Consider the following 13345-nt stretch of genomic DNA (forward strand, 5'->3'; position numbering starts at 1 on the left):
AAACACCACATATTTAACCACTAATGTATTTATTAACATTAGCCAATTGTAATACAGGGGTCAATACACACAAAAAACTCTGCTAAAAGCTGCTACTGTTCAGTTTAACAGACGTAAAGCAATAGTTTGGCCAAAAATTTTAATTTACACATTGTAACATAAATGTAGCCAATCAACCAAAAACATGTTTGGTGTCCACAGTTTGCTTCTTTAGTTTTGCTCTAAAGTAATGAGGCAAATGTAACTAATAAGCAATGAAAGATAACTCTACATTCACACTAGCAAGTGACGAAGTCCCTCATGTCGCTTCTAGTTTCTGTGGTCGGCGTGGCCTGTCTAGCTTTGTTCTGATGAGAACGGTAGTAGCCAAAATGTACAGCATACAGCTCACTATACAATTTATACACACCACTTTTGTTTAACATGTATTTAGGTTTGATTTACATGTTATGTGGCAGATCAGAGACACAAACCAACTCACCAGAGGCACCAACGATCTCTGCTATTTCCTTAAAAGCTTTATTTTTCTTCAAATGTTTCTGTACACATTTAATAAGAGGTCCTATATGACAAGATAAAATCAAACCACAATTCTGCATTTTTCTTCTATTTTTATAGATCAAAAAGTACAGGATAGGAACTAATTGCAGATAGGAATTAAAGTTGGGAGATGAGAAGTGAAGAAATGTCGGATCACACACGCCACAGGATTGGTCGGAATTATCATTCAAGCCAATCAATTGGATATTTGGAAATGTTGCTTGCTGCACTGTCACTGAAATCGTGGCTCCATGTCACAGGTACATAGAAAATGATTTATCACCTGTCGCTTGCTAGTGTGAACATCCACAGTTCAGCATCATGCAAGCGTTGATCTTCGCCTCACATAGCTTTCAAGCATTTCAGTATCAAACAGACTTGCTTGTTTACTTTCTTGTGCTTTATGACACACTGTTGTCTATACAAAGAGACAAAATTATGTCGCCGAGATAAATACATCAGTAGCTCCATCCTGAAGTTGATTTTTTTTTGTCTTCTTTAGCACGTAGTTTGGTGGCATTTGGTACAAACAATGCCTCAGGTAGGAGGTCCAAATTCTGAAGCTCTCTGAGACAAAATGATGAAAATGCAAAAAAAAATAATAATAAAAATGCTGACAGCTACATGATATCTTTTTTTAAGAAAGTGTGTGCACAGTGCTAAATCAGACACTATAAGGTTCCCTTATTTGTTAAGGTAAACTATAAAGGTTATTCTTTATAGTTTAAAAAAAGCAATGTTGTAAATTTCATTTCATTTTAAGCCAAACTATGACTTTAACTTGAACACTAGTACCATACAGTATTTCCACCGTTACTGATTATAGAATAACACATCAAATACATAAACCATTAATATCTGTTATAAAGCTAAACTAGTGTCCAGTAAGGCTAAACATATTAGCAAACAAAGCATTAAAACATGCAAAAACACACTGAATTGTCCATGTGTAAGACAATTTAACATAAGACAAGATTCATTTGGAACATATACGATTTTCCCTATTGTCATAAATATCAAATTCCTGAGATGAATACTGAGGAAACCAACAGGAACCATAAATATAACTCAAATTTCAAGTATGAGGAGAATTGTTAATAATTTTAAGTATGTCCAAAATAAAAATTCTATTAGTAAGTGGTGGTGACACAATTCAGCTCTACAGTATTGTGCTCAGGAATGATCCTATGGTTTATAAATCTGCTACTTGTTACTGTGTTTAAAAACAGGAAGCGTAGGAGAGGGATGTGCTTAAAAGCTATTATTCAGTCATCTTTTTTTTTTTTTTTTTTTTTTAAATCAGTCATAGAACAAAAACTCTCAGTCATCTGGACAGTTTTTAGATTCAATCTTTAAGATGAGGGAGACTTCCGGCTCCAGAAGGAGCCCTTTCACCTTGTCATGAAACTTCTCTCTGTAAATGTTAAACTCCATGATGCTTGCAGGCTTTTCTTCCACCCAGAACTTATCAAACTCGTATGCCAAGTAACCTAAGATAAAAGAAAAAAAAAAACCCACACAAAAACATCTTTTGTCAATAAATACAGACAATACTAAAATCCACAAAACACTTGAATATTTTCGGATGTTAGCATTACCATCAGAATATCATTAAAAAGTTATTATAGCACAGCAGTGTTCAATTCTGCATCAAAATGCAACAACCTCTTCTGATTTGTAGAGTACAGTTACGAAAATTAAACCTTGGACTTGAATGCTACTTCAGTGTTTTTTCATTGAGGGACCTGAACTGCTGAACGTTCTCGGAAAAAACACAGATAGTAATCTTTAACACAAATTAAGAACAGAAAAAAAAAACAAAAACAAAAACAAAAAAAAAAAAACAAAAAACAGATTTTATTCAGAGAATTATACAATGAAGCAACAATTGTTTTCCTCTAAGCAGACACAATTTTGGGGGATGTATTACAATTTATAATTAATAAAGTAAGGTCATTTTTATCCCGGCTCTGTCTTAATTCATTTTAGAGAAAACACCTCCAACACGGCAGCACCAAAATGGATATTAAATTACTTTTTTGCCTCCCAGCAGTCTATCATGCAGTATACAGAACCTCGGTTGGATACATGCATTTTTGGTAAAACTGCTTTTCCATCAAACAGTGTAGGCAATCGTGCAACATAGAAATGTAATCACTCGGGGTGTGTGGTTGTAATCAGTCTTCAGAGGTCCTGGGTAAAATCGCCTGCGAATGCTCAACCAAGACAACATTTGTGACTTGTGTTTAAAAAAATAAATAAATAAATTAATTAATAATAATTAAATAATAAAAAAAAAACTTTACAGTAAACTTCACTTTTTAAAAAGACAGATGAAATGGTATAATGTAGCTGTCTTTTTTTTTTTTTTTTTGCTTTTGTGTCTTGGGCAAACATTGTTGGTGCAAGACTACGACTTACTCAGGGAGATTGCACGCCCTCTAGTGAATAAATAATGAATTGCTCATAACTGCTGGAAGCACACTGCTTGTTTACTGAGGTTGATACCTTTTTAACTTGCACGCTTGTGCTGTAGGCATGCATTTTTTTTTTCCACTTTATCTTGTAATCTAATGTCCCCACTGAGAAGTGTTTACACCCCCTGAAAACCACCAGGTCACCTACATAGTGTACATAAGACTGGTAGAGTTTAAAGGTTAATAAGCTGACTCACAGTAAAGCTGGTGGAAGTGGTGCATGTGCGGTTTCCCTGCCACAGTGTTGTAGAAGTGAGGCTTCAAAGCACCGCTCCTCAGTAAACTGTAGGCCATCTCAGTCAGGTTAATACCCACTATGGCGTAAGAGTACCTACGTGGAGAAAGAGATTCGAGTCTGAATGAAAACAGTGCACACTAGGGAAGCTCCTTTCAATGTAATTAAATAAGTAAAAGGATGAAAATGATTTACCCCTGCGAGGGATGGTTGGCATGGGACAGGACGTGCCGTGCTGCTTTAGTGTATTTCTCACTGAAAAACCTTTTTTTAACCACACACACACACAATACAACTCTGTACAGATCAGAAACCTTCAGTTTGATTATTAACACATACATTTCTGATGTTCTGAGACTTACACAAGGTTTACCAGGCCAAGCATGCCCATCCCTCTGAAGTCAGTCTTTGGGTCATCACCTTGAAAGCCGATGTTTCCCCACTGCTTGGTGATTCGAGATTCCAGCTTAACGGATGGCATCAGCAAATCCCACAACTAACCAATAAATCATTAAACAACAACGTGGTTTGTTTTAATATTGTCAGTTCATGTACTGAATCACATAAAATATTTTAAAATGTTCTTGTATTTACATATTCTCCCATCGAAATGCTATGACTTTCCAACCTCTGAAACTCTTCTAATTTTCAACTACTTCAGAATGTGGATGGGAAAAAATTTTAACAGCATGTTCAGAAGGGTCTCATTCCTCTTATACCTCAGCAATTTGCTAACAATTACAATTTTTATTTATTAAAGAATGGCATGTTTTATCTGTATATAGTTAAGTTATAGCAGCTATAAGCAGTTGTTCTCTCACCAGCCTCTAGCCTCTCTCTCGAAGCTAATGCTGTAATACTTGGAGCAGCTGGAAAATCCCAACCTCCAACAGCAAAAAGCGCAATGGCACAGTCATTCAACTCGGAATTCCAAGTCGGGAACAAGGTGGATACTGCCAGAGTTCCTGACTTGGAATTAAGAGTTCTTTGACATAAACAAACCCGACATCGCAACAACACAGTTAATGATAAACAGAATTCCCTTTGCATTATTTTCTACTTGATATGTAGCTTTTCTGCTGGGAAAATGAGTTTAACAGCTTTAAAAAATTTACATTTCTAATGTAATTCTGCTGATTTCAGCCCGAATTTACTAACGCAACAAGGTAACTGCAACAAATAATTTTTATGAGCCAAGACTAACAAGACAGTTCACCTACATAAGTCATTTCTCTTTTTCAATTGCACAGTTAACAAATATATTGATAAATTAAGTCCTGTTACATAAAAATGGATTTTTTATGAGTTACCATGATTTTTGTTTTTTTATTTCCATCTACATTCACTCCTACCTACAAAACCAATGCGTGATGCCTGTGCAAACAAATCCTTTCAAACAATCATCCAGCATACAGCAGGCATTCAGATCAGCACCCCAGTGCCTCTCAGAGCCTATTGAGTGTAATCAGTGACTGAAGGGTCTGTGCTACTGACTGCCAAAGAGCCACTGTTGGCCCATTGAGTAAGGCACTTAACCCTCAGCTACTCGGCTACAGAACTGGACTCTGTCCAGTCAAAGAACAACTGCCAAAAAACAAAAAAAAAAAAACACTGAATTAATTATTGCCAAATGCAATATATATCAACTGCACAGAAAATGTGTGCCAATTATACTTTAATTTGCTGCAACTTTTGAAGGACTGCCTTTTTTTTAAACGATATTTTGTGTTTTTGGTTGTTTCTTGTGACCTTGGGTGCGAAAGAGATGGTACACAAAATAGACTTCTTATTATTGTTATATAAATATGAGACATATGTTTAACTATGAGACAAGTTACAAAGGTGTCAACATTGCTAACAAGAAAACCACAGCGAGCAGAGATAAACAGAATTTTACCACAAAGTCCCTAGCGAATACTGATACATGAGACGGCTGTTTTATTTATGTATTTTCTCCAAATGAAGCTAAGGTCCAGTGTGGCCGCTACTTAATACAGGGGTGTCCAGTCTTATCCAGAAAGGGCCAGTGTGGGTGCAGGTTTTCTGTCCAAACCAAGCAGAAGCCACACCTGAGTCTATTGAAAGCCAAGGTCATCTGATTAAACAGGTGGAATCAGGTGCTGCTCCTGCTTGACACTGGCCCTTTGTGGATAAGACTGGACACTTTGGACAAGATTGTACACTTAGTAATAAGCAGCTCCTCCATTTTTTTTACCTTCTTGTTTTCTCACAAGACAGAGACTCGCAGATTAACAGGTCAAACACCACCTAGATAAAGGCACTCCAAACTCCAAGCAACCACTCCAAGCAGCAAATACATGCCCTTTCACGTCCTGTGTCTCTGCACCCTTTCGACTTTTCTTTCAGGTGAATTTTATTATGTTTGCTCTGACTGCTGCTGTATCAGAGAAACCCTGCATCGCCATAGAAAGGGGGCAAAATCCTACATGCTGTAGCTAAACCATACATATTAGTACCGCTGAAGCACAGTAATGGATCTGACTAAAAGTTAATAAGAATCTCTCACCTTAAGAAGCATTTTCTCATGTTCTTCATTTTCTGAGTCAAACACCTCTTTTCTTAGCTCTTCAACCGTCGTGAACAGGGTGTTATAGCCACTTATTTGTATAAGGCATTGATGAAGATTCACCTTAAACCTGCAATTGTCAATTGAAATAACGATTAATATAAAAATTTTAATTGTTAATAAAGCATTAATAAAGCATATTGATATCAAAAAAAGCATCAATAATCACTGAGACTGCAGTGGATTGTGAAAACAGTGTTAACACCAAAGTGTGATTGAAGCTATTGACACTCTCGGTGTCTCTGAATGTCGAACTTACTTGGGATCTTTTTGCTCTTTGATATTCTTCTCTTTCACGATTTGTGTCACACAGCCCTCCACTGCATCTTCCTTCACATTCACAGCATCTTGCAGCACCTGAACAACACAACAGACACATTTAATTTACTCTGAGAGAAAAAGTCAGGCATATTGTGTTATAATCAGTATTACAGTATGTGATGATGCAGTGCTAATGCTCAGTATTTACACGAACTCTGCTCATCAGAAGGTTCATATGCAAATCAAATTTAATTTAGCTTTATTTATTTATTTAATCTTTAGGTACTTCATAAGAGATTGTCACCGAACACAAGCTGGTGAATTTCTAAAATCTTCATTACAATTGTTAAATTAAAAAAATGAAAAGATGAACCGGTCCTGCCTAAAAATTACACTTCCACAAGTATTACAACTCAAACTAACTTTTTTACATTTACATTTACAGATCAGTTTTAGTTTATTTTGCTGAGAGATATAAATGCCATCTTTGCACCAAATTATCACCTATTTGTGATAACATTAAATGTCTTTCTTTAATTCAAGCACATATTTCAGCAAACAAAAAAAATTCAGTACTTAAATTCCAAAAAGCTAAAAAGGACTGAATCTTAAATATCAATTTCGCACAAAACGTATCATCCTTGTACACTAGTAAACCTGGGAGAAGAGAGAGAGAAAAAAAAAAAGATTTTAGATGGGTTAGCCTTGACTTTGCCTAATGAAGCTCTAGGTTGAAATCTAATTTATTTATTAAACGTCCTGATCTGTTTTAAATGAAGTATCATTAATGGATTTCACATTGGAGAAAAATATCTCACCTTGTTTTTTGAAGATTTCAAGGAGTTTTCTGAAATGAGAAAAAAAATATACAGATAATGTCAAATTCTTCCTTATTATTAATACACCTGACACCAGAATATACGCTAAATCATTACACACATAAGATGCAATAAACATGTGTATATAAAAATACAATAGAAAATTTTTACATGCAATATTTGAAAAAGAAATTGACAAATGACATTTTGGAGTTTTCTTGATAAGTGAAATTGACAAGAATCTCTGGGAATGTCAGTGATATTTAGTCATGCATCTATGTATTTCCTAGTTGCTTCCTGTAATCAGATAAAGGATCTCTATTGTAAGACATGAGAATTAGAAATCCAGGTGTTAAATAAAGACAAGCTTGTAGGATAGTACACTTTATAGCCAAAAGTTTGTAGACACCTGACCATCACACCCAAACTGTTGGTTCTTCCCCAAACTGTTGCCACAAAGTTGGAGTCACACAATTGTATAGAATGTCTTTGTATGCTGTAGCATTATAATTTTACCTTCATGGGAACCAAGAGGCCCAAACCTGTTCCAGCATGACAATGCCCCTGTGCACGAAGTGAGCTACATGAAGACACTGACAAGGTGGGTGTAGAAGAACTCGAGTGTCCTGCACAGAGCCCTGACTTCAACCCCACTGAACAGCTTTGGGATGAACTGGAACTCTGACTGCACCCCAGACCTCCCCAGACCTCCTCGCCTGACATCAGTGCCTGATCTCATTAATGCTGTTGTAGCTGAATAAACACAAATCCCCACAGCCACGCTCCAAAATCTAGTGGAAATAAACCTGGAATGAGATGTTCAAAAAGCACGTATGGGCGTGATGGATCGGTGTCCACAAACTTTTGGCCATATAGTGCATTTCAAGGAATCATTGTTTTATGATAAATAAGAGGTGAATCCTGAATATCAGGAGCCAATGAACCTGACATAAGGTCACCCACTGACAAAGGCAGAAACAGCAGATCATTTCCAACATGTGAAACTATATCTCTGCGATCTGAGCATTTCATCATCACACTGTGTAAGAAAGTACCTTATATATGCCATATAATGAACCTTACAATAACTAAGTTTAAACCAGTTAAAATAGCTTTTTACTGTAATACTTGTGATGTGTTTAGTGATTCTGGTGCTAATGTGTTGGTTGGTGCTGTATTTTCATTAATCCTGTGGGAAGTTAGCTGTTGTCTGCCATGCCGATGTGATGGAGAGACATTACTAGTGCAGCTACAATGGCGTTTAATAGGAGAAAAAAATTTTATCAAAAGGGATAACGGTCAGGTTTGCTGTTAGCGCCTAAAAATCCAGTGTAGAAGTAGTGGATACATTGGTGCAAACGTTGGACTCAAAGTCCCAGAATGCAAAGCTACATGACGTAGTTGCGCCAAGTTATGTCAGAGACTTGGCTCAGCTAGTTAGCGCTCTACAAGATAAAGAGCACGATTGCATTGATGGTGGTATTAGCATGAAAGTTATAGCTTTGGAAGCTGATCTGTTTGAGCAAAGTGTGCAGATGAGGAGGTGAGAGAGCTGGACAGACTAAAGCGCTGCTGCATCACTCTCTTTAGGTAGAGTGAAGGTAAAATCCCAGTGGCATCACTACTAGGAGGTAATCGAATAGCATTGTGGGTAATGTAGAAAATCATTAACCAAAGTGAAAGCAGACTAACATGTAGATGAAAGAAGTTTAAACTAAAAAAGACAACTCACAAATTTATTACAAAATAAATAACGGATGCTGTTGATTATAAAGGTTAATAATTGAGCGGCTCAGGGTGAAGTTATATCAGTGTAGTTGCAGAGCAGTAGCTCACAGCGAGCCTCACCGATCCGTGTAGTCCTCGGCGCTCCAGGCTCATATCCGTGGCAGATCCGCTGCAGCTCGCATCTTCCTGTGATTTGTCTGAGAAACCATTTCAACCAGAACCGCAGAAAGTTGGTATACAGGCACTGCCAGATAGATCCCAACATTATCTGTAACACAAAAAAACAACAAAAAAGATTACCAATCATGAAGAGCAAAGCTGTGTTAAACATCTGAGTGATGCCATGATTGTGGTGACATTTGTGCATCGATTTTCTTTACAGCTTATCCTACACAGGGTCACGGGAAGCCTGGAGCCAGTCCCAGGGGGACTAGGGGCACAAGGTGGGCTACACCCTGGACGGGGTGCCAACCAATCACAGGGCACAATCGCACACACTCTCACACACCCATTCACTCACTACGGACAAGTTAGAGCTGCCAATCAGCCTACAACAGATGTCTTTGGACTAGGGGAGGAAACCCGGGAAGAACAAGCAAACTCCACGCACACAGAGCAGAGGCGCGAATCAAACCCTCAACCCTGGAGGTGCGAGGCAAAAGTGCTAACCACTGCGTCACCGTGCGTACGTTTGTGTACGTGTGTGTGTATGGATTAGATAAATAACTCAAAATATTAACAGAGTATCTGCAGCACTTAGTAAACAGCATTTTTGCCTGTTTTCTTCCCTGTCTTCAAATGGGTTTCCTCAGAGTAGTCATGTTTCCTCCAACCTCTAAAAACCATGTCAGTAGGTGGACTGGCTACTCCAAATTTGCCCCTAGGTGTGCGTGCATGTGTGTGTGTGTGTGTGTGTGTGTGTGCGTGTGGGATGCCCTATGATGGACTGGCGTCCAATCCAGGGTGTATTCCTGCCTCATACCCGGTGTTCCCGGGACCGGCTCTGGATACACCGCAACCCTGACCAGGATAAAGCGCTTACTGAAGAAGAATGAATGAATGAATGTGCTAAAAAATCCCAATCCTGCTAATCATTTAAGAGCAAAATGCAGCCATTCTTAGGAAAGAAACCTTTTAAAAATGAGATTATTGCCTGAGATAGGTTAAGAGATTAAAATAATATATTAAATGCATGTTTTCTTGGATTCATTTTTGAAAAAAGTTTAATTTTTAGGAAGGCACCTCAGTCATTGACTCACCCCATCTGATCTACAGCAATACATACACACGTAAACAGCTCATCAATCCTACAAATTAAATCAACTTGATTAAACATTACCTTGTCTTTAATGTTAATCATTAATTAAAAGTTCACCCAGGTGACAGGAATACAAGCTGTGTCCCAAACCCCAATATGTGTACTGCACTTATATAAGAAGCTAGCTAGTAAACAACTGTTTGGGAGTGAAGTATTAAAAAAAGTACTGTTAACAAAGTTTAACTAATTACCTATCTAGCAAGCTAACCTAATAAGAAATCAGAAATAAGTACTAATGAGAGACAGGTCCTTTAGTGCTTCAGTTAGCTAGCTAGCTAACAAGCTAAGTGACTCAAACAGGTTGTCAGTAGTTACCACTGTAGACAGTTAGCTTAGTTTGCTAGCTAGCTGCTCCCCAATATATATTATGAAAATATCTGTTTTTTTCTTACGCAACTGCTCCTTGAAGACGAAAATAATCCTTGGTCAACTTCGGTGTAAGTTTAAGAAAGCATTAAAACGAAAAACAATCCGCGTTTAATTCGGAGTTAGCTAAAATGCTAACTGGCGTTCAACCAACTGTCTGAACTGCATTCTGTTCTCACTCAGTGGCCGTATTCTAACTGTATCTGAAAAGTAATATCTAGTGCACTACTTAGGGAGTAGAATCCACTATTTTGAATTCGATGTAGTCTACCTATATAGGGAGTACGAATCCATTTGGAATCCGTCCAAGAGCTTATGGCGCACGCGCGGAAACGTTAATACCGTTCATTTTAAAATGGAAGGACGAATTTTCGGCCACAAGATGGCGGCAGTTCACTGCAAATCTGTTACACTAAGGAAGCCGTGCTAAATGTCTGTGGTTTAATTTGTCTTTTAAGCTTTTCACCTCTTATTACCACTTAAACTTGTCCACATCCTGTGAGAAAATGTAAAATATAAAAATAATACTAATACCGTTTTGGCCACTTTAATAGGAACACCTGTACCTCTGCTCATACATGCAGTCATCCAGTCAGCTAATCATGTGGCAGAATTAAGGGCAATGCATAAAATCAGGCAGATGCAGGCCAAGAACCTCAGATAATGTTCACATCAAACATCAGAATGGGGGGAAATAGCATGTGATGGTATGGGCGTTGATGCCAGATGGGCTAGTGTGAGTATTTCAGAAAGTGTGGTTTTACACAGAACAGTAAAGAAAACCAAAAAAAAAAAACATCCAGTGAGCGGCAATTCTGCAGGTTTAAATGTCTTGTTGATTAGAGAGGTCAAAGGACAATGGTCAGATTCAAGCTGACAGGAAGGCTGCAGTAACTCAAATAAGCACTCTTTACAACCGTGGTGCACAGAAAAGCATCTCAGAAAGCACAACACTTCAGGCCTTGAGGTGGATGGGCTTGAAGACCACGTTAAGTCTCATTTCTGTCAGCCAAGAACAGGAATTAGAGGCTATAGAGGGTACAGACTCACAGAAACTGGGCAGCTGAAGACTGGAAAATGTGCAGCAACACTGAATCTCATTGTACTTATTTAATGACGGTAAACATTTGTATGTTGGCCCACGGGAAGTAATTTTCCTACAGTGAAAAATTATGACAAATGATTTTTCCCCCCTGCAGCAAAGAGTTGTGGTATCTACATGCATTGGCTCTTTTATCTTTTTTTAATCTTTTTTTTTTTTATAATCCTTTATCTACCATGTAGATGCACTTTACACTTATACTCATGCAGATTCTGCAGCCCATATGTTGCCATTATCCACCACCAAAAATAACCAGTGGTGTTCCTCTGGTGGTGTTGGACAAGGTAGAGGGGTGCTGAAAAAGTGCTACATGGTAGGTGTGTCTGGAAAAAAAAAAAGGTTAATTAGTATGGATAAAAGGTAAGTGTACTTAATAACGCCATCACAGAGTCTAAATCCAAAATAGTGCACTACAGATTTCATAGGGTATGTACTATATAGAACAGCTACCTAAGGAGCATGGAGTCACTTGGGATATAAACCATGCTGGCTCATGAAGAATCGTTGTCCCACAGCAAATAAATAAGTCAAAACTGACTTTTATTCACCAGTAGCTTAATTGTTGAGTCCTATTCTATTTAATGCACTACATAGGGTGTATTTAATAACCTGTTTAGCATTGAGGAGCCATTTGGGTTTGATCATGTCTAATACAAAGCCAATGAATGCAGCTAGTCTGGTTTGAATGCAAGTTGAATGCTCTTTAGGAAACACATAAACAAGCACTAAATCTAATTAGACTATCTATCTATCTATCTACTTTACTTACAACTTACTTAAAGATAATACATTACTAAAAATCCTAATAAAAGTGCCAGTTTGATTTCTTGCTTATAAAGTTTTTTTTTTTTTTTTTTTTTTTTTTTTTTAGCTGTTACACATTGTGCTGGTATTGATGCATTCAGGTCTTATGCCAGTTCAATATTGAGGTCAGAGGATAAGTTATTCGGAGCAGCCTACACTATTTTCTGCAGAATACAGTAAACACTTTTCATGTGAGCCTAAAGACTGCAATGCATCATGCGAGGAGCAACTCCTGCAAAATCATTCATTCTCTTTCAGCATCTCAGTTGGGATTCCTTAAAGGCAGAGGTCATCAATCCAAACTGCTGTCTCAATCAATCAATCAATCAATTAATCAATCAATCAATCTCTCTCTCCCTCTCTCTCTCCCTCTCTCTCTCTCATGGACACACAGGAAACATTCTGTTTCCTATCTCCCTTTAGTGTCGAGAGTTTACCCTGTGACCTTGTGTGTGTGTGTGTGTGTGTTTAAGTGTGCATGTGACAGCAAGCAATGAAACCACAATGACAAATGTAGGGTAATAAATCATACGTTTGTATTGACTCCAATTAACTCCATCCAGTAAGATATAAACTATGCAGGTATTTATAATGAAGATAATCAAGTTAAGTGTGTAGTTTATGGGAAATTGTATTTCGTACACTTTTGGGTCACTACACGATTCCCTGGCTTTCAGCTTTGATGCATATTAGCTAAGAAAATCAACATTACACAAACCAAATATGTCTTTATTGCAGCCTGTTTAGTCTGCAATACAATGCTTTTATAAGTGTATAAATATGCAGCTATGTTGGATAGCTAGCACTCGTGGTTATATAGATAGAACTGGCAAATATTTAAATTAAATAGAAACAATTAAAGAGCAATAATTAGATCCAGGAAATCACTACAACCATGATGGAGAAATGTTTAATACAAACCATTAAAACATTATTTTTAAACTTTATTTATGTATGTTATTTTGTCTCAATCCAATATGCAGGCAAGTTGCTATTGTGCTAACCTTATATAGCTTTAATTAGCATTTGGCCCAGTTTTATAATCTTGATCAAACTTCATGCAGTCAGGAAATGCTTTAACTCTAAATTAAATTCCATAGGCCCCCAGA

At 37.4% G+C, this 13345-nt stretch overlaps 1 protein-coding gene across 1 annotated transcript; it reads right to left on the reverse strand.

Moving 5' to 3' along the window:
- Window positions 1-12: 12 nt before the first annotated feature.
- On the reverse strand, window positions 13-10620 carry elmod2 (ELMO/CED-12 domain containing 2). Its single transcript, XM_034303131.2, has 9 exons — window positions 10357-10620; window positions 8767-8914; window positions 6919-6947; window positions 6099-6196; window positions 5780-5909; window positions 3615-3748; window positions 3448-3516; window positions 3215-3348; window positions 13-2030 (listed from the first exon to the last, which is right to left on the reverse strand). Exons 2-9 carry the CDS (start codon window positions 8909-8911, stop codon window positions 1861-1863), a joined length of 909 nt encoding a protein of 302 aa, XP_034159022.1. The 5' UTR covers window positions 8912-8914; window positions 10357-10620; the 3' UTR covers window positions 13-1860.
- Window positions 10621-13345: the final 2725 nt, after the last annotated feature.

Source organism: Pangasianodon hypophthalmus, chromosome 3 (assembly GCF_027358585.1).
Source record: "Pangasianodon hypophthalmus isolate fPanHyp1 chromosome 3, fPanHyp1.pri, whole genome shotgun sequence".
Classification (NCBI taxonomy): domain Eukaryota; kingdom Metazoa; phylum Chordata; class Actinopteri; order Siluriformes; family Pangasiidae; genus Pangasianodon; species Pangasianodon hypophthalmus.